We start from the raw sequence: 27,852 nt of genomic DNA on the forward strand, positions 1-27,852 counted from the left end.
TGCGTTCAACAGACCAAGTATTTATTTCAAATTTGTGGATGAAATCTATATTTACTTCAAAATGCTTCTTTAAAATTGTATATTGTTTTAAAACTTCATTCTTACGAACTACATTTGCAAGGCTTTTATATGGTGGCTAAGCTACGAGAGGTACATTATCAAAATAATAATAAGCATTGAAATCTTATTGAATGCTGTCAAACTATTGTCAAATCCATAGACAATACATATTAAACTGTCAAATCAATTAAAATTGACTGAGTGATTAATTACGACATCCAAAATTAATTAAACGAACACACCTGTATGGTATATTTTAGTCAGACTGAAGAAAGTTTAACATTTCATAAGTAAAAACCAATGTAAATTAATGAAAATCAAATCAAAAACGTTGTAAATAGCAAAACAAAATGCAACACTCATAAGTATCCATAGACAACTGACGTAAATCAGCTGTCCAACAAATTTAGTTGTTGTAGGTGGCAGCACAGCATCACGTGAATTTTCATGGCGGTGTTGTAGGGCTAGTCCCGTATCGTCTTGTGATTTCACCAAAAAATTGCTGTTTCGAATATTCAGTGATAAACAGCATTAAATTTTAAATTGCCGGTAAGTAATATGATATTTATTTACCCGTTACAGTGATTGTTAATGTGCTAAGATGCTTTTACGCGGTAGTATTAGTTGTCAAAAACCTAAGTATAGTGGTAGGGTGTATTGGGGTGGTTTGGGGTGTATTCTTGAGTAATACAAGTCTGGCGCCAGGACGTCTGACTGCAAAACGGGCGCCGTAAACCTGAACACGATATTGATTCACCCAAATTTAGGTTGTAACAACTTTACATCATTATGATGGTCATATTCATGAAGGATGGACTAATTATATCGATTTTTCAAGCTATTCGCTGTTTTAATAGTTTATCGCTAGTAAAAGCATCGCTGTGAAGGTTTCAGTGTGTGTTTTTCGTGTAGTTTTTCCAAGGTCAGATAATGAGTGGATATTTAATTTTCAGTGTTCAGGATGAGTGAATATTGGGTTATAAGTGCCCCAGGCGACAAAACCTGCCAACAGACATGGGATACCCTGAATAATGCCACAAAAGCTGGCAACCTCAGTGTCAACTACAAATTCCCAATCCCTGACCTCAAGGTATGTATTTATTTTGACTAATTAGCTTGAAAACTCTTAATTTTTGATGTATCATTTCATAAATGAAATTTGAAACATTATTTCAATATTAAAAGTTAAATAGGTACTAGTTAAAAGAAATCTACAAATAATTTTATATAAACATTCACAGGATTTATTTGATTAGTTACTGTGCTCATAACTCCATACTGTATTTTCCATTTACTAAATACTAATAAATAAAGTGAACACTTCTTATAAGAAGTGAACAAAATTTAATCATCTATAGCTAGAATATTTTTGTCTCTATTATCAATATATTAATAATTGTTCTAATTATATTTGAACTTAATAATATCAGTATGTTTTTAATTACAAGTCAGATAACATGCAACATAAAACACAAGATTTTTATTCTCTTAATCTTGATGGTTTCTTATTTGTACATCTTCAATGTATTATGCTATAATATGTAAACATTTTTTACATTTTTTAAATCTTCAACTTATGGTTTTGGAATCATGATTGTCAAATAATAATAAAAAAAATAGTCTATGGTTGAAAATTTACCATAGCTTTTTCAATTTCAAAAGCAGTAGAAGCCTTTTTTCAGAAACTAATAAATACTAATTTGTAAAATGAAAAAATAAATGGCCGTACTTTGGCAAAGGATCTGGATTCAAAACCCCCCTCATGATCAATTTTTTCTTATCTTTCAATTTATAAGCTTTTTAAATGTCTAAAACATCTTCCTTTTTCTAATTTACTTCAAGTCTTCTCTTCTTTAAGTCTATTTAGCTATAGTACTTACCATAAGTACACATGAATGTAAATAAGGAAATTAATTTTATGTTGTATGTCACTTAAATTATAAACGAATATTGTTACTAAATAGGTGGGGACTTTGGATCAGTTGGTGGGGTTGTCTGATGACCTCGGTAAACTAGACACCTTCGTCGAGGCTGTGACCAGGAAGGTGGCGCAGTATCTCGGAGAGGTGAGTACTATTATATTTTACTAGCTGTGTTCCGCGGTTTTACTCGCGGTGCTCCACTCCTGTTGGTCTTAGCGAGATGATATATATCCTATAGCCTTCCTCAATAAATGGGCTATCTAACACCGAAAGAATTTTTCCAATCTGACCAGTAGTTCCCGAGATTAGCGCGTTAAAACAAATAAACTCTTAAGCTTTATAATATTAGTATAGATTAAGGAAAATGGTAATGCATCTTATGTGTATTTTGGTGAAGAAGAAGCTTGCTTAGTTTTAAATGGAATGTGTGGTATTTATATATCAGCAAGTAATGCAGGAAGGTAGCTTGGTTTTAAACCAAGTTTAAACGAATAAAACATATTTCATCACAATTGCAAATAATATTAACGCAATTTTAATCCATCAGTCCCCGGAATCACAGACACAATAGATAATCTATTGTGTCGCACCCCGATCGGGGCGCTCGGTGGTCAATGGGTTAACGATATTTCTTAAAATTAACAATCTTTATAACATATAAAATTTTTGTACTATTTTTGTCCGATGTATTTTCAATATTCCTACATTTATCAACATTGCATACTTCTTTAATTTATTCAAAATATTTAAAATGTACACCAACAAAATTATTGAGTTCAATGCATGTTCAATGCCCATATTAGTCATTAATCATTATATTATATAGTATTTGAATATGGAATACCTCAATAGCAAAACTTTGGCTATTTGCCAAGATTTAAAATAAAGAAATAGAACAAAACAAAGCTTCTTTGGATCATAATATTTTAAACAATATAAGATTACTTACTCACTTTAGGTATTTGGTCAAATTTTAGTTTTTAGATATAATAGAATACCGAGATAACATACAAAATTTTTCAGTAGGTATTTTTGAAGTGAAACTTCTGTGCGTTGAGAGTAAAATTTCAAGGTCGCGTCATGGCAATATCGTCACGTCATGGAGTAAGGCGACGATTTTGGTATCTTCGAATCTTGCCAAAGAAGTTTCACTTTTGACACGTGTGCTCGGCACACACGCTCTTTTTTTATCTAATTATTCCATATATTTTTTCTCCTATTTAAATAATTTTCGATTTAATGCATTTGTATAGAGAAGCCAGTGTCATTCTTGTGAATAATGATATAATGTGCAAATGTTAATACTTTAAGATGGATTATCAGAGTGAATTTAGAATGCCTTACTTAATTACTTTTTACTGTTATGCTTATTGAGTAACCCCTTATTCAGAGTATTTAAAATGTACTTTTTGTTTAAAAATAAAATCATAGATAGATTCCTGAAAAAAATCTTCTAAGAAATATCTGTTTCATTTCTCACATAAAATTGAAAAAAAATAAACCTATATTATTGTACTCTAACTTAAATACGAAATAAACAATTTCAGGTACTTGAAGACCAACGTGATAAACTTCACGAGAACCTCATGGCAAACAACAGTAAGTCTATTTTTTGATCTTATACAATAACATATTTTTTTTTACATGGCACTAAACAGTATATTAACAGTCATTACGAACATAGATAGTTAAATATAGAGTTGTTTAGTGCCATTTTAAATTAAATTAGGCAGCACAAAGTGCTAACTTGAGAGTGTTTTGCATGTAAACAATTTTTCAATTTTAGAAAGAATTATTATAGCATGTGTGGGAGATTATTTTATAGATCTTAAAGCTATGTATAAAACGGGCAAGTGGCCGGCATGATTGAACTAATAAAAATATCAATGATCATTTAGTAGAAGATGAAAAAAGCACAGGATAGTGCGAAAGATTTTAGCATGTATCGCTCAATTTCGGTGGTCTTTACATTTCTTTTTTATTTTCCTTTATATTTTATTTTTATTAATTTATTTCATATTATTTGCATGTTTATTTTTCTTTTGTGCCGCCCTTATTAAGAGGGCGGTGTTTTATTATCTATTTTTTTGCAATTCCAAATTGCACTGTATATTTGTATTTATGTTTTATTTTTGTTTTTGTACATATGCATATTTTTTATTTACGTACCCTTTACACATTAACATTATCCCATTCAATTCGAATGAATTCGTTTCGCACTAATTTGTACCAAATTCTTTTAAAATGGATTTTTAATGTTCATTAAAAATTCATTAATGATCTTTAGTTGAAGCTAAGAATGCTGAGTGGTCAGTGTAAATATTTTAAGAGGTTCTTATACATGCGACTATTTTGAACCTTGCATCCTTTTGTATGTATTATACTGTACGACGTATAAGATTTGTTGCACCATGTTTAAATGTATGTTCTCTGCTTAAGTTGGTAGTATTTTGAGACTCGAATGCCACTGTTACGATACTGTTTTTTTACATTCATGTTGTTTACACAAAAATTTTCGTTTATCGCATTTTCATTACATCTTAGGCAAGTTGTAAAATATTTTACGATTATATGTGTTTAGGAATGTTTTATAGCGAGAATGCTAGTTCTGTAATTGCATTTCAGTGTCTGAAAAATGGAAAAAAGTATGCGGAAGTGAGTAATTACGTGTATTGTATGTATTCGGATGTAATATGTGAATTTAGAGCTTATTATTTATAAGTTTACTGCTTCTTTCGTTTGATATATAAAATACTATTATTTTAAATTACAAGTTAACAGACGTAGTCGTTTGCTACTTCGGGCTTATAGTTAAAACTATATGCTGGTAACTTGCTTTTAAATAACATTGTTTTATAATTACCTAGAGCGACTTACAGGAGCGAATATTATTTTAATAAACATTGAACTGTTTTTAAGGGCTTGGGTTAACTTATACGGATTTCGTGTAATCTTTATCTGATATTATAATCTTCTGTGTATTATAATCTTTGACATAATATAGAAGATACCGACTGTATGTAAAAATACATAAAATTTATATACTATTCTTCACATCGCAGAGTAGCGCTTAGATAAGAACTGTTCATTTTATCTGTCATAGTTCGTAGGATACTTTATTTTAGTTAGAATGGAAAATCTATGTAATAGTCGATTGTAACACAGTCAGTATTTGTGAAAACGTGTAATTATGCACCAAATTGTCGGTCATGCAATAATTTGTACCACAATTGATCGCAATCACTGCCTCGCAGACATTCATAGCTTAGTCATATCGAGCTTCCATATTGTTCATGCTTCGTGCTTCTTATTTTTATTATTACTTTTTTTTATTTATATTTTTTTATCTCTCTCCTTATTCCTTTACTAACGTCCCGTCAAATAACCGAAGCGTGAAAAGTAGGGAAAGAAAAAAATGTAGGGCACGCGCACAGGGACCACCAGAGTAGATAGCGTCGCGCGACGGTCTAGCGGCGCAAGATAACGATTGACCACGGTCGTATTTTGCAGAATCGGTAACGAACCGAACGCAAGATCGCAATGCGCTCGGGCAGTTTTATAATTTAACTAAAGCGAAAATAAAAGAGGCCGCCCGTCGCACGGCCCGTTTGCATACTATGCCGAACGCAGGCGTCGACTCGTACGGGGACCCGGGCGGGGGTACCCCCCCCACGCCGACGTCGCCGGTCTGCGACTCGGCGTTCTCGGAACAGCACGGCTGCTGGCCGTGTGAACAGCGCGCGCTGACCGACTCGCAGCCGTCCAGCGGCCGCAGCTCGCCGCGCTGGGACGACGACGACGACGACCGGCTGCACCGAGCCCAAGGTCACCCCCCCCTGCCACCCACCCTGCTTGATCGGCATTTGAGGCTTCGCGCGCTTTACATACACAATTTGTAATAGACAAGAAGCTTATATCTAATACACTGGAGATTTCAGTATGGACATTAACTTGTAACAAGAAAATATGACGTTGAATGACGCTTGTATGTTTTTTTATCCCCTTCACACCTAGGTAGGTGTGAAAGGTGACATACAGGCGTCATTCAAGGTCATATTTTCTTGTTACAAGTTAATGTTCATACTGAAATCTCCAGGTAATAGAGTTATGTCACGTGGTACATTCTATAAAGAAAGAACCACAAAATTGTTGACATACATGATACAACCAAATATGGCAATTTGATATAATTTTTAGTGTCACGTGATACAGTCTTTCTATTCAGAAAGAATGCCCTGTCACGTGGTACATTCTGTTTAGAACGAATACCACAAAATTTGGCTGTATATTTATGTAAAGTACAAAATATTGAAACATCAAACGCAATAAATAAAAGTACTGTTGCGAATGTTTATATACTGGGCGAAAGAATAACGTGCAATTTCAAAATTGATTCGTGAGTGATGAAAAGTCTCAAATACCCGTCAATTTTAATAATCCCGCTAGGCAGAGTAGGGCTAGATATGAATTCCATGTCCGCTACACACTGGCGCTGCCTGTACACTATAGGAACTGCGAGGTCGGTGATTGCGAAACTTAATCATTAATGTGTTTCACTAACAACAGGTGGCGCTAGTTACCTTGTTTCGGGAGCGCCATCCTGAATTGGAACGTATAACATTAATAATAACGTCGAATTTAGGGTGACGCTACGTTATAGATCAAGCTATGTTACCCAAATTCACGAGTTTGTATTTTTACGTATTGTAAGCATCTGTCGCTTGGCTAAATTCACGATTATACCTTATTTTTATAAATACAATATGTGTGTACTAAAATTGTGTTTGTTATATTTTATTGCGTTTTTTTCAGAACAATGAAAGTAAATAAATTATAATATATTTATTGTATTTATAAATTATTGAGGTATTGCGTAGTCAATATGTAATACGCTATAATAATGTAATCTATGTAATACCAATAAAATATCCTCCAACAGCTAAGAGTCATTGTTTCGCTTTTATATTGAGTTTGCTTTTATTTTGTGTTTAAATATTATATTAAAAACTCGACTCACGTTAGGTTTCTGACGTGTTTTATAATATTATTTACTGTATCTAGAAATAAACGGTTCTTACAAGCCTTGAAATGTGTTATCCATATGATCGGATGAAAAGGTATTCATCACTACTATATTTATGACATAATAATCTTACACCGGTTTAAATATTATGGTAAGAGTTAAGACGTTAAAAATCGTGCACGTGCACGTTTCTCCTATGATATAATACTCAAGTGTTTTAAGGTTTAAAATCCATTATATATTATATGTCTCACATTATATTAATTTAAACGGTTTGTGTTCATGATTTTGTCTCAATTTCAATTTGTTTTTTAGAGTTGCTCCTTAGTAATTCAGGGACATTCATACGGTTTTTTTTTCATAATGGGAATGAAAACGATCTCAAGCCATTTTCGATATTAATGTTCTTTTACCTTTTTACGCAAATCCTTATTAAGTATTTTTAGGGTAAAACTAGAGTGAATTTCCTTCGCAAATATATTTTTGCGATTTTTTTAAGTGAGTAATTAGGTACGGTATCTTAAGATGTGCAGTCTGTAACTTTTTTAACCAAAGATTTGGAAAGTTGTAGTTGATGAAACCCAAGTTCATTATTTAAACATTCTTATAATTAAGAATTAATTTATTCATTTATAAATGCGATAAATTCATGTATTTCCGAAAAATAGAAAATTCAACTTACGGCATTATCATCAAGGTCTTTAAATTTGCTTATTTCTATGAATACAATTTTAGGGAAAACGATCACGATGTAGGTATACATGTCCGTTATTTAAAATCAATAAGAAGTTTTACTATGTGTTCTGATGTTTTAAATGAAGTACTACATTACACATAATATTATACTATAAATATTATGAAAACACTTTTTTAAGGAACAATATTTTTCAGAAACATAAGTGTAGTTTTGCATGATGCATGGTTTTGCAACCAGCATGAATAATATTATCTCCTCTTGTGTCTTCCTAATATTTGACTTTGGGACCTTAAGTACCTATTTCATTTCTAATTATTTTTCTTGAGTTTCTACATAACTAGTTATGTTCGAAGTAAATAAATATTGAGTATTGAATTTATTATGTATTTATCTATTTATTAAGATTTGTACTGTATTTTTATAGTGGGAAACTAAACAAAATATTTATTCTCCTCTGGGAACAGGGCCACTACTTGATACAATGAAAAAAAATCATACCTACTGCAATAAACAAGTTACTTAATAAATTATATCATTTAATTTTTATTAGCTACCCACCTGAAACTTCTAAGCGTAAAGTTTCACAGAAAAAATAATAATAAGATTACTAGGTACTTCAAAGATTGACCCCTCATTTTCTTTTTAAAAAAGTGTCATTAATATGTTTGATGAATGATTTGCATGATTAGTAGTTTATTTGTCCTGTAGTTGAATGTTATAGGATGTTATTGCATGAATTTGGATGCATTCCGCTTGGTGATCACAATACTGGTTATGTTTTATGCATGATTTTTATTATCTGTTCTTTGTGAAAGCAAAGAGGGAAGATTTACGTTGAAAATATTGCTATGTCATTGTCACATTTGAATTAAATCGCCATCAATATGTGGAACTACACATTATTTCAGCTAATAGTGTTACCATTCAAATACAATATTTTCTGAAGATTAAACAGGAAAAACAAAAAGGCAGCAAGTTCGTCTAGACAATGTTTAGTAGTGTCATTGAAATTAAATATTTACATTTTTAAAATCACAGAAAGATATTCAATGTAATGTATTATGTTGCTTATTTTAGGGTCGAATGTCCTGTATCAAAATAGCAGTCCTATCATTGCATGTTGAGGTTTATGAAACACTTACAAAATTTTGAGGTTATCTTCCCTCTTTGTCTTGCCTTGGTACGATTCCTTGTGAGCATAGCGGAATGCACCCATTGTACCTTAATGAGTACGTACTTCCTTCGTCGTTTTATTGTGTTTCAGTTGGCTTCTATATTATTTTTTTGGTTTGTCCATTTTTGTTTCAGCACTTACCCAAACGAATTAAAATTTTAATTTAAGTTCAAATTTGGCGCGAGTTATGACGTTTTATTGTAAAGATGATAATGGTACAGATTAAAAAGGAATTTTTTTACATATATAAAATTTCTTGTTATTACTGTGATTAAGTTTTGTTATCGGAAAACAATTAATTAATGTACTACCATTATCAGTCGGTTACAATAAAAATATTACAAAGAACTATTTAAATCTGCTCTTTCCATAGACAAACTTTGTTAAGTCTTATCCATTGTATTAGAATCGATGTACTGCCATCTTAGACTGCCATTAATAATAATTTGAAAATGCATTTCTTATTTTGAAATATGTTTTATGTATAAAGTAGTTCCAAAAAGATAAAAGGAGTACATACTTGTATAAATATCCCAATATTATTTATTGTTCTATTTTGCAGAAATTTTAAGCATTCTTCCTTCTTGTATAATAGGCCCATTAAATTTTCTAACCCAAATATTTTTTCTTACTGTCCTATGGAATGAGCAATAATTATTGGTGAATTTAAATGTCAACCGTAATAACGATACAATACATTTATTATAATATTTATTGACTATTGTTCTGCATAAATATATTACTCTGTAAATCAAAACCTTGTTTTCAACTGTCGTATCGTTATTACCCACGATATCGTGTCATGCAGTCGTATGCAAATCGTATAACATAAAATTAATGTTTACAGGCGATCTGCCGACATATTTGACCCGTTTCCAATGGGATATGGCCAAGTATCCGATAAAACAGAGCCTGCGCAACATCGCCGATATTATCAGTAAACAGGTAATTTATTTATATAGTAAATAATGTAATCCCACTTCTTATTGTTAATTTTTTGAAGTGTATTATATTTTTTTCTTTGTTCTTATAGGTCGAAATTTGAATACAAGTCTAGACTAATTTTATTTTTATTATAATTTTCAGGTGGGTCAAATCGACGCGGATCTTAAGGTGAAATCATCCGCATACAACGCTCTTAAGGGAAACTTACAAAATCTGGAGAAGAAACAGACGTTAGTATGGTTTATTGTTTATATTTCAATTTGTTTTAATTATCAGGGTTTTGCGATACGATAGTTGTATGATGTATTCATATGAAAAACATTTAGGTTCTGCAAATGAGAGAAATGTTCAAAATTTTAGATTGTAAGTTAAGTCCTGCATGTTTTGCTATATTATATTTATTCTCATAGAAGAGTGACGCAGAACAGAAATTTATTTTATTTATATAATATAAAAAAGAGATGTAATCTTAGAAAGTGATGGTTCGATTCGAAGAATATTTCTGTGTTCGATAGTCCATTCAGCGAAGAAAGCTTTGCTTTATTTGTATGTTGTTATAAATAGTAGCTACAACCAATAGTGAGTGAACCATCAATGAAAACGTTATAAAATAGGAAATGTTTTTCTTTTAAGACAAAGGTACCTAAGTCGAGTAGTAAAAAATATATAAGCTTTTAATACAAATATATAACATTACAGAGGAAGCCTGCTAACTCGCAACTTGGCCGACCTCGTGAAGAAGGAACACTTCATTTTGGACAGCGAGTACCTGACCACCTTGCTTGTTATTGTGCCTAAGTGAGTTTTTTTACCGATTTAAATCCGGATTTGATGGTAAGATTCCCTGTTTTTAATATATTATTAGTGTCCGACCGAAACTGGTTTCCAGGCCGAAACCGAAACCGAAACCGAATGTTCGGCCGTGGCTTCAGTTTCGGCCGAAACCGAAACCGAAACCGAAACTCACGTGGTCAAGTATGAAATTTCTAAAAATACTGAACTTTGGTGCATTTTACCTATTATTTTGCCTTAATTAGGGCATGAAATGAAAACACAGTATATTAAATCTGTCGTAATAATTTATTTAATATAAAATAAAAAAATAATATTTTTAAAATATTAATAATAACAATTTTAATTTTTATTATTTTTTCAAATTAAATTCTCAGTAAAATCAGTCATCTAAATCAAATCAGTAATTGTTTCTGTTACTTTAAATACTAAGTTTAGGTATTTTGAGATCTTTCTCTTTATTAAAGAGTCTTTAATAACTTTGGATTGGTATTTGTACTTAGAAGAATAATCAGTCTCTTTTAGGTACCTCTTATATAAAAATAATAATTATTAATTACTATTACACCCAGTTCCAATCTCAAAAATTGTTTCCACCAGCGTGGGTCAACCAACGCTTTGACAGCGTCCGTCAAAGCGTTGCCGAGGAAAACGAAGTTAGACGAGCGTGAACGTGTGTGAACTAAGTTCACTGAACTTGTGAAATGAGTTTCGGTTTCGGCAAAAGTTTCGGCCGATTTTGGCCGAAACCGAAACTGTGGCCGAAACTTGATTTTTGGCCGAAACTCGGCCGAAACCGAAAGTTCGGTCGGACACTATATATTATGTTCTAAATTGAGCATATTGAGATATTTTTTGAATTTTTAGAAATTGGTTAGATTTTTTTTTTCAATATTTTTTTATTGTTTATCTCAAAATGTTTCAATTATAATAATTTTAAATGCAATACCGCTTAATTAATTACTTTATCGGACTAAATTCGAATTTAATTTTTAGCGACATATTTTACCTCCTCTCTTATATTCACTTGACTTATAATTAAACTTTACTATAATAACAAATGCTTAATAAAAAAAAAAATAAAAAAAAAAACTATTATGGCAGCGGTGGGATTCGAACCCACGCCTCCGAAGAGACTGGTGCCTTAAACCAGCGCCTTAGACCGCTCGGCCACGCTACCCGTGTGGGATAGCTGTAAAATTCGGGATAGCATTGTTTTCCTACTGTTATTTATTTATTTTAACCAAGAAGCTTATATCTAATACACTGGAGATTTCAGTATGAACATTAACTTGTTCAAGTTCAAGTTAATTACACCTAACTTGGCAAGTTGGTGTGAAAGTGATAAAAAACATACAGGCGTCATTCAAGGTCATATTTTCTTGTTACAAGTTAATGTTCATACTGAAATCTCCAGTGTATAAGATATAAGCTGCTTGATTTTAACGAGCAGAAGAATCGTTGTCATGGAGATAGTGACGTCATAATTACAATAAAAAATTAATTCCTTTTATGCACGGTAGGGGCGCTTTTCAAATTCCCATACAAATGCATTCTATTCTAAAACAGACTTTTCTAACAAATAAAATGAAATGTATTATATTATGCAATTTTACTGTGATAATTAGTTTATTGTGGTAAATGTTCTCGATACATTTTAAATTATCATTAGATTTAATTTAAAATTAACTGAGTATTTGTTAAGTAATAACAATTATGATTGTGATAATATTGCTTAATCTTGTTTTGTACTATTTTAAAATACCAATATTTATGATAATTAATCAAAATAATAATATACCTTCTCGGCCGTCGTTAAATAAGATATCTTAATATATATAAAACTCGTGTCACAATGTTTGTCCTCAATGGACTCCTAAACCACTTAACCGATTATAATAAAATTCGCACACCATGTGCAGTTCAATCTAACTTGAGAGATAGGATAGTTTAAACATGTACCACGGGCGAAGCCGGGGCGAACCACTAGTTATATTAATAAAATAATAATTTGAATACAACAGGTCGATGTTCAACGATTGGAACGCAAACTACGAGAAAATAACAAACATGATTGTTCCCCGCTCGTCTCAGCTGATACACCAGGACAATGATTATGGACTGTTCACCGTCACTTTGTTTAAGAAGGTAATTTATGATTGAAGTGAAACTTCTTTATCGGGGTTGGAAAAAAATTTAGTGTAACATTTTTTCGTTACGCGTGACATTTTTCCGTTACGCGCCATCTTTGATTCGACGTATTTCTGTAAAGTTGCATATAGTAAATTATTTTTTGAAAAATAAGGTCATAAAGAAGTTTCACTTCTTACGTGTGTACACTAGTACACGCACACATTTTTTTTATATTATAATATTATATTGATTCTATTAGTGAAAATGTATTACAATAATAAATGGTATACTCAATTATTTAACTTGAAAATAATTATTATTTCACCAATTTCCACTATAATTTCCATATTCACAGGTGGTAGAAGAATTCAAGCTGCACGCCCGCGAGCGTAAGTTCGTAGTGCGCGAGTTTAGTTACAACGAACAAGATTTAGCCGCTGGCAAGAACGAGATCACTAAACTCGTTACTGATAAGAAGAAGCAGTTTGTGAGTTTGTTTGTTCATTTATTAAATGCTAGGGAAAATCTAAATAAAATATGGTCTATGTTATTTTCTTATAATGTAGCATTGTATTAGTGACAAAAAAATAACATTAAAATCGATCAGGCAGATCGGTAAAATATATTGAATAGGCTCAAGAAGTATTCAATACAAACAAAGAGGCAAATAAATCTTTCTTCTTTATAATATTATTGAAAATTAGCCTCTTTATAATATTCGAAGTTAGTTGGTTAATTATGCATCATCCCTACTAATATTATAAATGCGAAAGTAACTCTGTCTGTCTGTCTGTTACGCTTTCCCGCTTAAACCTCTCAACCGATTTTGAAGAAATTTGGCACAGACAATCTTTAGACCCTGAGAAAGAACAAAGGCTAACTTTTATTGCGAAAAAACACCACGCGGGCGAAGCCGTGGGCGGAAGTTAGTATATTATAATATGTCGGAAACGGTCATTAGTACGACGATAAATGAAACGAAGTGCGAGCTCCGTGAGATGGCAACACCGTCACAATAATTATGTATACCGTTGAAATGATAATTATAAATCCGAGTTGTCTTCTATAAAACGTTCAATCAAATTACCACCTTATATAGTGGGAATAACGATTAAAGTCGCTCAATAATTGTAAACGCTCATTAGTAAAGTCTGTCTACTAAACTTATTAAAGACTTATTTTGTCTATTGAATACGCTTATTATAAAACTCTGCCTAACCGACGCATAGGTAGAGTTATTACTCGGACACTTTATGAATTGACAATGAGTATAAAAAATTAAAGTTAATTATTATAATATCAAGTACGTTTTTCGCTGTCCAGGGTCCGTTGGTGCGATGGTTGAAGGTGAATTTCTCTGAGTGCTTCTGCGCTTGGATACATGTGAAGGCTCTTCGCGTTTTCGTCGAGTCGGTGCTAAGGTTTGTTATTTATTTATTTATTTAAAATATTAATAAAAAATAACATGTAGAAAAATTAAGAAGAAAAAACACGTTGTTTTGTTTATGTTCCCGAGTTAAATATTAATAGAAGCGTTTTTCCCCCGAAGGGTAAAAAACGTATATTTAGGTTTCAGCCGAAAGGCTTGACCCACTGTGAGATAACCCTCTTGAACATCAGCGCCATCTAGTGTATTTAGCCGGAAACCGAGCTGTCATCGAGAGAGGTCGGTATTGGTGGTGGGGAGTCTGCGCCAAGGCAGGGCCAGTCGGCCATCTTGACTTCAGTACCGATGAATCGAAGCGAGGCGAAAGTCGGCAAGATATTTAGTGGTGGGTCAAGCCTTTCGGCTGAAACCTAAATATACGTTTTTTACCCTTCGGGGGAAAAACGCTTCTATTTAGGTGTTCGAGCCTTTAGGCTTGACCCACTGTGAGATGTTTCATATCTGCCGGCGCTGACTCCGCGTACTGTGACTAATGTATGTTATAAGATATTTTCTGTAGGAACTGTTCCTACATCGAGAGAGGATCGGGAAATAAAAGATATAAATTTTCAATAATCAACTTTTAATTACTTACATTAGAAAATATCTAAAATCACAGAATACATAATATGCTTGATTTCTAAATTGTTAGGAACGTGTCCGACACTGCATGATTTGTAGTAGTATTTCTTCTGTTACCCTCTACTTCCTTGAAGTAGTGTTTGAAGAAAGTTGTAGTGCTACGCCAATTACCTTTGCGTAACACTTCGTCAATATCGAGATTTTTATTGACCCAGTTGTCTGTAGCCACGGCCGATCTAAAGCTACCCGGAGAGCTTTTTATTTTAGCATCTTTTAGGACTATCCTTAGCCAGCCCGCTATTACAGATCTCGATGCTGCTTTCACTTTGCCCCGGGTGGTAATGAATAAGTTCGTTAGATTTGGGACCGCTTTCCTGCGCTGCTTTGATTTGGTAACCAGTAATGGTATCCAATAGCAGAGGTCAAAGATATTATTGTCGTTCTTTGATAGACACCAACCGGACTGGCGATAATATGTATTATCCGTTTTTGACCCGAAAGCGGGCCAGAAAACGATTTGATCCCTGGTAATCTGACAGTGATCCGCATCTATGTGAAGCAATGTTAGGTCGTGAACACGACGGCCTGTAGCAAGGAGTAATAGCGTTGCTACATGTTGAGATATTTGAAATAAGCTGGAACCATCGATTTTTGCTTGGGAAATCCAGTTTACGAGGTCAGCTACATTCCAAATACCAGAGGATCGTTTAGGTGGGCTCTTTAGTAGAATTGCCTTAATAGTTTTCTTCACCAGCGGATGGTCGCTAAGAGAAGCCGAATTGCAAGGGTTTGTGAAGGTAGCGACGGTTGACTTATGTACGAGGATGGTTCTCGGGGCTAACTTCTTCACGTTGTAGAGGTAAATTAAGTATCTAGCTAAATCACTGGGAGTCGGTGTTCTTGTTGACACATTATTTTCTAACGTCCAATTTAGCCACGTTCTCCAAGCGATTTGATAGGTTCTTAATGTTGAAGGTCTCCAGGCCGATTGTAACAAGGTGCGTTCCGACTCGCTCCATGTAGCTACCTCGTTGGACCAGCCCGTACTTTCCATACCTCCAAAGACAAGTTTTGAATGTTCCGGGGAGGCAGGTTGGTTCGAAGATCCCACAGATGTCCTTTCAGATTTTGAATTTTGTAAGGAGGGAGTACTGCTCTCTTTTTCACCTCGGCTCTCCAAAACGCTTTCTCCCATCTGGGTACCACTAAGAGGTAAAAGCCTTGGGACCTGTTCAGGTGTTGTAGCACCCGAGGAATTAGTGCTGGAGGTGGAAAGATCCAGGCCAATTTGTACCTCCATGGTCTGCTGAATGCGTCTGTGTATTCGCTTGTCGTGTCTCTGTGGTCTTCGCTGACATATCTCGGTACTACTGCAGAATGTTTGCTTGCAAAAAGGTCGATTTCTGGTTTGCCCATTTTTAGAAAAATTGACTTCTGCGCCGAGAGATCGAGATGCCATTCCTGAAGAGTTTTCAAGCGTGATAAGCTGTCCGCTATGCCGTTGTACCTGCCCGGGAGGTATTTCGGGATTATAGTGATTCTGTGTTGCTGTGCGAGATTTAGAATCTTTGAGGCGATGGTCAGAAGTTTTTGGGATTTCGTACCCCCTTGTCTTCTTATGTAGGAGATTGCCGTTCTGTTGTCGGATTGAAATAAGACTGTTTTCCCCGACGCTTCTTGTAAATTCCTTTGAAGAACTTCGAATAAGGTCCATAATTCTTTTTGATTGCAATGCCAGTGCTTTTGTGAGGTGGTCCAGAACCCTGAGAGTTTGTTGTCGTTTATTGTGGCTCCCCAGCCGACATCTGAGGCATCGGTAGCGATGAAGATTGACGTTGCGGCGATTTGAATATCTGAGGTTTCGCGAAGGTTGTGAAGCCACCAGCACAGTTCTTCTTTTACTTGATCTGGTAATCGTAACATCTTGTATCTTTGTGTGCTTGGGAGTGATTTTGATGCGATCTGGATGTACCTGCAACGGAGTAAACCTAGTGGTATTACATTTGCTGCGAAGTTTAATTTTCCAAGTAACTGCTTAGCACCCATCCAGGACCACTTATTTTCGCGTAGAATTTTAAGAATCGAGTCTGTGATGTTCGAAATCTTTGATAGAGGTAGTATTTTCTTGTTTAGTTTTGTGTCCCATATTATGCCTAAATATTCTATGCGTGTCTTTGGTTTCGGATCAGTCTTATTGGTATTAATGTGCCATCCCAGCTGTTTGAGAAAATCTATGGTCCAGATTGCTTGTTCGGCTAGTCTGTCAGCCTTTTGGTTCATAAGCAAGAAATCGTCCAAGTAGACAATTACCCTGATCCCTTTATCACGCAATAGTGACGCTACCCAGTTAGTAACCTTACTGAAAATTGAAGGAGCGCTAGATAACCCAAAAGGTAAGCAGTTCATATTGTATATTTTCCCATTAAAGGCGAGAGATAAGTATCTCCTGTGTGATTCCTGTACGGGGATGTGGTAATAAGCATTTGAGATGTCAATTTTTACTAAGTAGTCCCCCTGTTGTAGTAGTTGGGAAACTTTTGATAGGCTGATGAGTCTAAATTTGGGAGGATGAACGTAAAGGTTTAGGTGTCGTAAGTTAAAAATCAGTCTGTGAGAACCGTTAGGCTTTTTCCTGAGGAAAATTGGGGATAGGTAGCCACTGTCGTAAGTGTTAAGAGAGATAGCGCCCACGTCTAGTAGTTTCATGATTTGCGTAGACATGCTATCTGAAATTTTAGGTTCGTAAAATTTTATATTGATGCAAGAAAATTTTGTGTGCGGTGGTCTCTGTATGAACGGTATGCGGTAACCACTTATGACACTTAAGATTGTGTCTGGTGCTCCTAACGATTCCCACAGATCTGACTTAAGACTCAATTGGCCCGCGAGAAATACCTCTAAACTAGGGTTTCCTTGTGGATGCCTGAGCTGCCCTTCTGTTGGGACCCGCCGAGCCGAAGTCCTGTTTCGACCGATAGTCGCGAAAATTTCGTGGTGGCTGCTTTCTGCTTTTGTTGCTGGGGTTCTTTGGCTTTCTAGGGCCTGAAGTTTTTCTTCCGGTTTTGTAGCTTGGGCTGGTTTTCTTCGGAAAGAACTTATACGCCCCCTCTTGGTCTTTAATCACTTCGGATAATTTTTCCTCACCGAAGAGGTGAGTGTCCGATGGTGGGATGTCGTGCAGCATCTCGCTAAGGACTTTATTTGTAGGTTTATAGGTCTCTCGCCGCGCTTGAATAACCTCGGCTCTTCTTCCGCAAGTATACTGCAGTAGTCCGTCAGAGATCTTTTTGAAGTTGCCGTCTGAGCTGAGCATATGTTCGTGGATTTCTGCCCTGGTTTTAGGATCCATTTTCTGGCAGGCGTCTTGAAAAGCTTGCCTTTGCAATAATAACCCATACGTTATGGCGCCCAGGGTCAAATCGGCTTTTTCTAACTGACACGTCGAGCTCCAATTAGGCGTTATTGATGCCAAGTGGCTGTTGACTTTTAGGGCCGCGAAGACTGGTGTAGTGTGAAACATTTTTTGAACGTCGGCATACCGAACATTCTTCCAGCCGTCCTCATTCAGCCGTTGGCACCTTCGGCCCTGTTCGGCCAGGTTTGGGTCCGCCTTGGTCAGTTTTGCTTCGGCTTCGGTGGTGCTGGGAGAAAAGTCACAATCGGGGCCAACGGGGGATCCCTTGAGAGCGGCCAATTTTCTCTGAGCCACAGCGATTTGCGATGTTAACAGCGCTTCCTCTGCTGAAACGATCGGTTGAGCACTTGTCGGTAGTTGGTTCTCTTGTGGTAGAGCGTTTAGTGAGGGTGCTCCAAACTCTTCATCCGTAGTAGTGTCTGGTACGGATTCAAAAGACTCGTCTAGGTTTGATGCACCGTAGTCGCTTTTGGATGCAAAATTTGACACTTGAGACGCAACGTGTTCTATGGCCTGAGTTTGTTTGGCGAGCAGATCCATCATCTTTTCTAAGACCGAATGCGTCACCGGGCCTTGATTTGATTCCACAGATCGCTTTGGGGCAGGAGATTCGCGACGAGGCGTTTTAATGCTGTTGGAGCTGTTCGGTGACGTCGATGATCTTTTAAGGGTGTTGGAGGACGCTGCTTCCTCCCTGGCTGTCAGGCGTGACTTTAAGGCCTTAACTGTATCAAGAAAGGTTTCATAATCTGGGTGGACCCTTTCCATTATGTTAAAGGGGGCGTATAAAAGCGCCCTCCCCAGTGGCCATTCCAAGAGCTTCCTCTTTATGAGGCGGTATTTTTTCTCGGACAGAGAAGGGTCGTTCGGTTTGGCGCTATGCTCAACAACTTAGGGCTTAAAGTTACTAATGTTTGTACGCCTAACAGTTCATTTAAATATATAATCAAATCACTGGATCATTTCAGCTTTAATAAGAATAATATTGTAATTATATTATATGGGGATAGTTTAAATATAAATAATAAGGATATTGATGTAGGATTAAAAAAAATGTTAGATATTAGTAGTAAGACTAAATGTAAATTTATGTTGTGTACCTTGCCATACCTACCTGGTTTGACACAAGAACAAAATAGATTAATTCATAATATGAATTTAAAATTGTATAACCTAACAAATCATCATCGTGATGCATTTATTTACTTTGACATTAACTCATGTATTAAATCTTTTACTTTGACAAAGAATACAGTGTATCTGCCATATAGATATAAGCGTGAACTTGCTATGTTAATAGCATATAATATTAACCAGTCTGGTACATGTTCGGTATCAGACCATCGATCTACTATAATTTTATGTAGTAGTAATTTTATACATCAACCTAGATTAAGTGTAGACAGACAATCTAGCCCTAAGCTAGATTTAAACTAGTATATAAGACAACAGCTAAGCAGTCTTTTTCCATTGTGCATCAAAATATTCAAGGCTTGGCTAGCAAATTGTTAGAAATAGAATTGTTTCTGAATGATAACAATATTAAAATATTTTGTGTAACAGAACATTGGCTTAAACAATGTCAGTCGTTAGTAAATATTGAAAATTACAAATTAAAAAGTATATACTTTAGGACACAGGCTATTCACGGAGGTTCTGTTATTTTTGTACATGATAGTGTAAAATGTAAAGAACGAACTGACATTGTTAGTCTTTCTGTAGAACGGACCATTGAACTGTCCTGTGTGGAGCTGGAGCGTTATATTATTGTTTGCGTTTATAGACCCCCTTCCAGTGACTATAATATGTTTGAGACAGTCATGGAAGAAATATTAAAGCGTCTAAGCAGGAGTAAAAAAAAAAGTTATAGTATGTGGTGATTTTAATATTGATTTACTTTTACAAACACAAACGGCTACACGAATTGTTAATTTGTTTCAGTCATTTAATCTATATAAACTTTTTAACGAACCCACACGAATTACACCTACTTCTGCAACTTGTATTGATAATATATACTGTGACTGCATCTGTTTAGAGAAAAATATTCTCAATACATTGACTTCGGATCACTGTGGCCAGAAAGTAGTTTTTGAATGGGATTGCATACCTACATTTAAAAGGATTAATGTTAGGCCTATAACTAAAAAAGGCATTAATAAATTTAGGAATAATATTAATAAAAACCTGCCCCTACTAAATGATCAATCCTATCCTAATAGTCCTTGTGAAATGTTTAAAAATCTTTTTAATTTAGTACATAAAGAATTTGAAAAAATATTTAAAGTTAAATCTTTAAATATTACCAAGGATTTACCATTTAGTAAATGGGCGACAGCTAGTATACATAGGTGCAGGAACATTCTTTATGAATTATATGGTATGAAGCAATATAATAAAGACCCATCTTTTCTTAGTTATGTTAGAAATTACTCAAAAATTTTTAAAAAAGTTTGTTTCACTGCAAAGCGTTTGTATATCAAAGAAAAAATACGCGACTCTGATAATAAAGTTAAAACAGTTTGGTCAATTATTAATGGTGAAATGGGTAAAAGCAAATCAAGTAATACCATAAAACTTGTAAATAATGACAGGGTTATTGACAAAAGTGCTGATGTTGCGCTTGCTTTTGAAGAATTCTTCAGTAGTGTCCCTGCTACTATTACTAATAGTTTAAATTCGTCTTCAGCACTCGCAGAGACCTTTTTGAGGGACCATGTTGCGGAGTGCAGTACATTATTTGAATTACGACACGTAACTGCTAATGATATTGTTACTGCCTTTAAGACGCTTAATCTTAAAAATACTTGTGATCTTTGGGGAATGTCCGTAAATTTAGTTAATAATATAATAGAAAATATTGCGAAAAATTTAGCTTCCATATTTAATAAGTGTTGTGACTATGGTACATTTCCTAATTTACTAAAGCTTAGTAAAGTTATACCTTTATTTAAGAAGGGCGATCAAGAAGACTGTAACAATTATAGACCTATCTCTATTTTACCAACATTAAGTAAGGTATTCGAGAAGTTAATATTAAACCAATTGAGTAGTCATTTTGCAAATAATAATTTACTGCACACCAAACAGTTTGGTTTCACAAAGGGGCGCTCAACCACAGATGCTGGAGTTGCACTTCTAACACATATATATAAGGCATGGGAAAACTCAAAAAATGCTCTAGGGATATTTTGTGACCTCTCCAAGGCATTTGACTGCGTTGAACATTGTACTTTGTTACGTAAACTTAATCACTATGGAATTAAAGGAAAAGCCCAGAACCTCATAGCGTCATACCTGCATGATAGGATACAGACTGTAGTTGTTAATGGAGAACGTTCTAGCGGTGCGTCAATTAACATTGGTGTTCCACAGGGGTCAATTTTAGGTCCCTTCTTGTTCTTGGTATATATCAATGATCTTCCCTATTATTTGCAGGATAGGTGTGAAATAGTTCTGTTTGCAGATGATACCTCATTAATTTTTAATGTGGATAGGCATGACCCAAATGTTGACGAAGTGAACAGTGCTCTTTTACACATATCTGAATGGTTTACTGCCAATAATTTATTATTAAATGCCAAAAAAACCACTTGTGTTGAATTTTTACTTCCTAATGTAAAAAAGTTGAACAGAGATATTACCTTGAACGGGGAGGTATTGCATCCTACTGAGTCTACTGTATTTCTAGGGTTAACATTGGACGAGAAACTACAGTGGGGAGCCCATGTCAACACCGCTGCAGGTAAGCTCAGTTCTGCTGCATATGCAGTCCGAAAAATAAGGCATCTCACCGATGAAGATACGGCCAGATTGGTTTATTTCAGCTACTTTCATAGCATTATGTCCTATGGAATTCTACTGTGGGGCAGGGCTGCAGATATAGAAACTATATTTATCTTACAGAAAAGAGCCATTCGCTCTATATATAATTTACGTGCTCGGGACTCACTAAGAGATCATTTTAAGAATACTGGTATCCTTACTGTACCATCACAGTATATATTTAATAATATTTTGCATGTACACAAAAGCTCTGACTTACACACAAGAGTAGGAGATAGACACGATTATGGCACAAGGAACAAGAATAGAATTGAAATGCCATTTTTCCGATTAGCTAAAGTTAAAAATTCATTTATGGGTCAAGGTATACGCTTATACAATAGAATTCCTCATAATATTAAAGAGTTTAGTAGTACTAAATTTAAAACTTACATAAAAAATGTACTAGTTCAGAGAGCGTACTACAGTATTCAGGAATATATGGACGATAAAGACCCATGGAGGGTTGTCGCGTAAAAACCACAGGACAGTTCTTTGGCATATTATGTAGTTAGGTAACTAGATATAAGTTACATATTATGTAAATTTATTGACATTATTTAAAAGAGCAACTATGGAGTTTCTTGCCGATTCTTCTCCATAGATACTGCTTTCCGAATCGGTGGTAAATGTTAAAATACTATGTAATGACGATTCGAAAGTGCTACTAAATAGTAGTCTCATTGAATAAATGAATGTTTGAGTTTGAGTTTGAGTTTAGTACGCTCTACCCATTTCAGCTGTGGGTATCGCGAACCTTAACTTCGCTTCGATGCGCGACGATATTTTGTCCCCAAACAGGTCTGCGTATGATAAATCCCGGACGCCCCATTGCCTCCAACCTTCCGGATAATGGTTGTCTACTGTTTCGATGATCCTGGAGAAAAATCCCTCTTCGTCTCTTGGGACAGGCCTGAGACAGAGTTCCCCCATAGTTGTAGAGGCCATGGTCTGAAAATACAAGCAAAGAGTCACGTCAGCTGATTTTTGCTTCTTGCATCGTATTTGTAACGTTTGGGTCAGCAAGTAATGTGTTTGATACGACTCAGTTAGGGTTTGATGCGATCAGACGTATCGGCTGATACGCCCTAGTCGCATCACTCGATACGACCCGACGGATGACGTCGATTCGACTAGACGTCTCATCGATGCGTTTGGAAGTCTCGATTGATGCGACCCGGGCGTATGAGCCGATACGACCAACAATGGAAATTATTCCATGGTGACCTAGAAAAACTAGGTTCTTTGATAACTTTGTCGTTCGTTGCGAGACGACAGACGCTTCGTGAGAAGCGAATCGTAGGAAAGGGCTACGAGTGAAAAACATGTGCCGGGGCGACATGTTTGTATCTTACGTGAGTTATTTCCTTATCCAGCTAAGGAAACTCATGTAAACAAAAAAAAAAAAATATTAGCAATATTTGTGTAACTTACATTAATTTTAACTTCGATTTTAAAGAATATTATCTTCCTTTTATCCTGGCGACGACGCTGAGATTCAAAAGCGTACTGAAGTCAAGATGGCCGACTGGCCCTGCCTTGGCGCAGACTCCCCACCACCAATACCGACCTCTCTCGATGACAGCTCGGTTTCCGGCTAAATACACTAGATGGCGCTGATGTTCAAGAGGGTTATCTCACAGTGGGTCAAGCCTAAAGGCTCGAACACCTAAATGAGTAATAATTTTTAGCTTAAATAAGTAGTTTATTGCATTAAAAATTAAAAATTGTTAAAAAAAATGAAGACGCTTGCTTTGTTAAGCAAGTCACTAAAACTTGTATGCGTTCACTTGCGCAAGTTCCGCAAATTTTATTATCAGTGTACCTTTCATATGGCAAACAAAGCAAAGCATGATAATGAAATTCTCGAATATTTCATGAAGTGAGTAAACCTACGATACGATAACGCTAACTTAGTTTGTACGAACACGCGATCAAACATATTATAGAATTCGAAATGGTGTCCTAATTGGCAATCGCACGCCGTAGACACAACACACACATTTGAGTCGTCAAAAGTTTGTGTAGCGACGACAAGCCAATTTACGAGTTATTGAATTTCAAGTGTAGCACTAAGAAAGTTACACGGTAAGGGCGTTTGTCCACTACAAGGAATTTTACGGTCCGGCATTCCGATTTTTTACGGTCCGGTATGGCACGCAATTAATCTAAATACTAGCTTGTGCACTATACGTAATTTTACTGTCCGACATTTTACTTTTCCCTATTCCGGATGGTTTTTTGAGTTTACGAGTCGCTGTAGGTATAATTGTTTTCGAGTGCCCACTTGCTTGGATTTTACTCTTTTTATTGCATATGCCAATTGAAAGCAAGCTATTGTTTTACTTTCTTTTAGCTGGCAATGAGATTTGAGAAGTCGGTATTGTTATTTTATATACATTGACCAAGCATTGACCTATAATTATTATCTAAGTAAGTTCAAGTGGGAATAGCTTTAGCTCCTCGTCACCGATTAAAATAAATAAGTGAAACACGCATTTTAAATCTCTTACGGAACTTTACTTTTTATTATAACGAAGTAATATAATATTTCACCTTCTATATTTTTACTCGTTTCTTGTAAAATGCAAAAACAATCATTTATGATAGCATTATACCGCCATACTTCCTTGAACTGTACCGCACTGATCCGAGTAAAGACGGACAGGTGCACAAGCAATTCATCGGTTTTTTCATGCCACACCGGACCGTAAAAATCGGAATGCCGGACAGTAAAATTCCTTGTAGTGCACAAGCGCCCTAACTCGTATATAAACAGTTTGTGCAATATGTATGAACAGTCACGGGCTTGTCGGGACGCGGGTGGGTCGCATAGGTTGAATATTAATTACATATGAATATGTTTATGTAGTTATTGAAATATAACCTTTGCATAGTTATTTCTTTTTTCATTACACTCGCATATAACAAGCCCCGACATTTGTATTCATGCGAACTAAATTCGTAAGATTGTGCGATCAAAAATATATATGAAACTCGAATTGGTGTCCTAACTGACAATCGCATGCCGTAGTCGTGCGACACATGTTTGTAAATCTAGTCACACGAACTTAATTCGTACGATTTTGCGTATTTTACCAATTTTGATGGGATGGGAATTTTTTACTAGTGTGAACCGAACTATAATTGGTAAAACGTCATAAGTTTATGTCCATTTATATCAATTCGGATACTATTCTTTTGCGTTTCTGCTATTTGTTTCAACGCACTGTACCTTACCCGTTGCAAGCTGGTCCAATTCGCAAAAACATGCTCGACACAACATTCGAATCTTACTGTCTTGGTATTCTGCGGCTAAGTTATTATTCTGCAAAAAATGTTATTTTTTGTAGAAAATGAAATTTTTTTTGCAAGAAATGTTAATTTTTGTAGAAAAAATGTTGTTATTTGTAGATAAATTGTTGTTTTTTGTAGAAAAAATATATTTTTTGTAGCAAAATTGTATTTTTTCGGCTTTTTTTAATCAAATTTTTTTTTTATTATTATTGAACAGATACGGTCTGCCCGTGAACTTCCAAGCGGCCGTGCTTGTGCCGAGCCGCAAGAGCAGCAAGAAGCTGCGCGACGTGCTGCAGCAGCTCTACGCGCACCTCGACCACTCTGCACACCACGCCTCCAACACGCAGGACGTGAGTACACACCCACAGACAGACAGACAGACAGACATACAGACAGACACACATAACACAAGAAGCTGCGCGACGTGCTGCAGCAGCTCTACGCGCACCTCGACCACTCTGCACACCACGCCTCCAACACGCAGGACGTGAGTACACACCCACAGACAGACAGACAGACAGACAGACACACATAACACAAGAAGCTGCGCGACGTGCTGCAGCAGCTCTACGCGCACCTCGACCACTCTGCACACCACGCCTCCAACACGCAGGACGTGAGTACACACGGACATACAGACAGACAGACATAGCACAAGCTTAAGATCATAAAAAAATAAATACACAATCACATACGAAAACTAATTTCAAAACTACCCTCAAATGTGTTTTAACAAAATTCAGACAGACAGACACACATGGCACGAGCTTTTAGATCATAGAACTAGACACACAATCATATACGAAAACAAACATCAAACTACCCTCAAATATGTTTGACAAAATTCAGACAGAAAGACACACGTACCACTAGCTTTTAGATCATAAAACAACTCACGTACAAAATAAAAAGTAAAACTAACCTCGCCCGCGTTTAACTACCCGCGTTTTCAAAGAAAAACCCGCATGATTCCAATTCCTATGGGATTTCCGAGATGAAAAGTAGCCTGTGTCTTATTTCATTTTAATTGGTTCAGTAGTTTTTAGATGAAAGAATAACCGACATCCGTCCATTCTCACAAACTTTTGCATTTATAATATTAGTAGAACTTATATATAAACTAGCGGTCCACCCCAGCTTCGCCCGTGGTACCTACATGTTTAAACTATCCTATCTCTCAAATTGGATCGAAACTGCACATGGTGTGCGAATTTTATTATAATCGGTTAAGTGGTTTAGGAGTCCATTGAGGACAAACATTGTGACACGAGATTTATATATATTAAGATGTGTTGTACATGTTTTGTATTGTTCACAGAATGCTGAATTAGCCGGTCTCGGTTTCGGCCAATCGGAATACTTCCCGTACGTGTTCTATAAGATCAACGTCGACATGATTGAGAAATCCACTTCTTAAGCGGACATAGAATGGCTGTTATAGGTAAATCTATATTTATTTTCAATTATTTTTAGTAATATTTAAAAAAAATTGCCAGTCATAGATTGTAAAACATTTTTTTTTGTTTTTAACACAATTTGAGAGCTAAAAAAGCTTGACTTTATTATTAAGGCCCATTTTTCCTAATCAACATTCATTACTAAAAATATATATTTTTTTTTTAATGTCTCACATTTATTTGTACATGTTTTTTTTTATTCTACAAAGAGTTTAATCATTATTTTTTCCTTTTTTTACAGGTAATGTTACCAAGTTCTGTGCGTCTGACCGCGGTAGCCAGCAATAGTTGCAATATTGCATTGTACAATAATGAAATAATTAATTAATAAACACTATTAGAAAAATATCGGTTTCCCAATAAAAAAAAAATATTCCAATTATATTTTTCTATTAATCGCGCGTTTTGAAGCAGGTTGTTGCTATTTATATTTAAATTTTATTTATAATGTTGCCATTATATGCTATAAAGCTTCAGAAATATAATATAATGAAACGCAACAAATGTTTTTTTTTCAGTATTACGTTGCGTTTTTAGAGTAGATATATATATAACAACTGTTACTAAATTGTAAAATAATGTTCAATGAATTATATTGGTATGATAAATGCAAACTGTACATAAGAACATTCCTCATATAACTTGTGTAGTACATAATAAATATTATTCAAGTTACTGTTTTTTTATTGTTTTATTTGTTCATATAATAATATTATCTCCCAGAAATAAATTAATGACACCAAGCATGAACATAACAGGCGATCTACACAATGGGCAGAGTTGGCCCAACAAAATATCGTCGATGTTTGCCGCCATTTAGGCCCTCTACTGGCCGATTAAGGAAAGCTGGCATCTTCACAGTACTCACACATATGCAATTTTACTATACAGTATGCTCAAAAATAAATGCGACTCTAGTTTAATTATTGTCTGTTATTATTGTAGACTTGAATTGTAAAATGAGTGCGTTGTAGATAAATATAATTATGAAAGCTCTCATAATTTATAATATGTAAAATAACAATTTAAAAGTAACTCAATCGATGAACTTAATTATTTATTCTCATAATCAATTGTAATATTATAGTAATGATAATCATC

General features: G+C 35.1%; 1 protein-coding gene and 1 non-coding gene across 2 annotated transcripts; one reads left to right on the forward strand and one right to left on the reverse strand.

Annotated features, from left to right (window-relative positions):
* The first annotated feature begins 455 nt into the window (after positions 1–455).
* Vha44 (V-type proton ATPase subunit Vha44) lies at positions 456–27,431 on the forward strand. Its single transcript, XM_089709594.1, has 13 exons — positions 456–609; positions 1,014–1,150; positions 2,025–2,126; positions 3,530–3,581; positions 9,724–9,821; positions 9,963–10,051; positions 10,521–10,619; positions 12,638–12,761; positions 13,102–13,233; positions 14,070–14,167; positions 25,509–25,644; positions 26,613–26,735; positions 26,993–27,431. The coding sequence occupies exons 2-12, from the start codon at positions 1,022–1,024 to the stop codon at positions 26,709–26,711; spliced, it is 1,158 nt and encodes a 385-aa protein (XP_089565720.1). The 5' UTR covers positions 456–609; positions 1,014–1,021; the 3' UTR covers positions 26,712–26,735; positions 26,993–27,431.
* Positions 11,712–11,793, reverse strand: TRNAL-AAG (transfer RNA leucine (anticodon AAG)). Its single transcript has one exon. It is a non-coding gene; the product is annotated as a tRNA-Leu (tRNA).
* Positions 27,432–27,852: the final 421 nt, after the last annotated feature.

This window comes from Colias philodice, chromosome 22 (genome assembly GCF_061535455.1).
Source record: "Colias philodice isolate Cphi_HAF_F1 chromosome 22, ilColPhil1 Martin Lab GWU primary, whole genome shotgun sequence".
In the NCBI taxonomy this organism is placed as follows: Eukaryota; Metazoa; Arthropoda; class Insecta; order Lepidoptera; family Pieridae; genus Colias; species Colias philodice.

Coding starts and splice junctions, on each gene's coding strand:
- Vha44 (XM_089709594.1), top strand. CDS start 1,022: ATGAGTGAATATTGGGTTATAAGTGCCCCAGGCGACAAAACCTGCCAA. Junction 9,822..9,962: donor CCGATATTATCAGTAAACAG/GTAATTTATTTA, acceptor TATAATTTTCAG/GTGGGTCAAATCGACGCGGA. Junction 10,620..12,637: donor TTGCTTGTTATTGTGCCTAA/GTGAGTTTTTTT, acceptor TGAATACAACAG/GTCGATGTTCAACGATTGGA.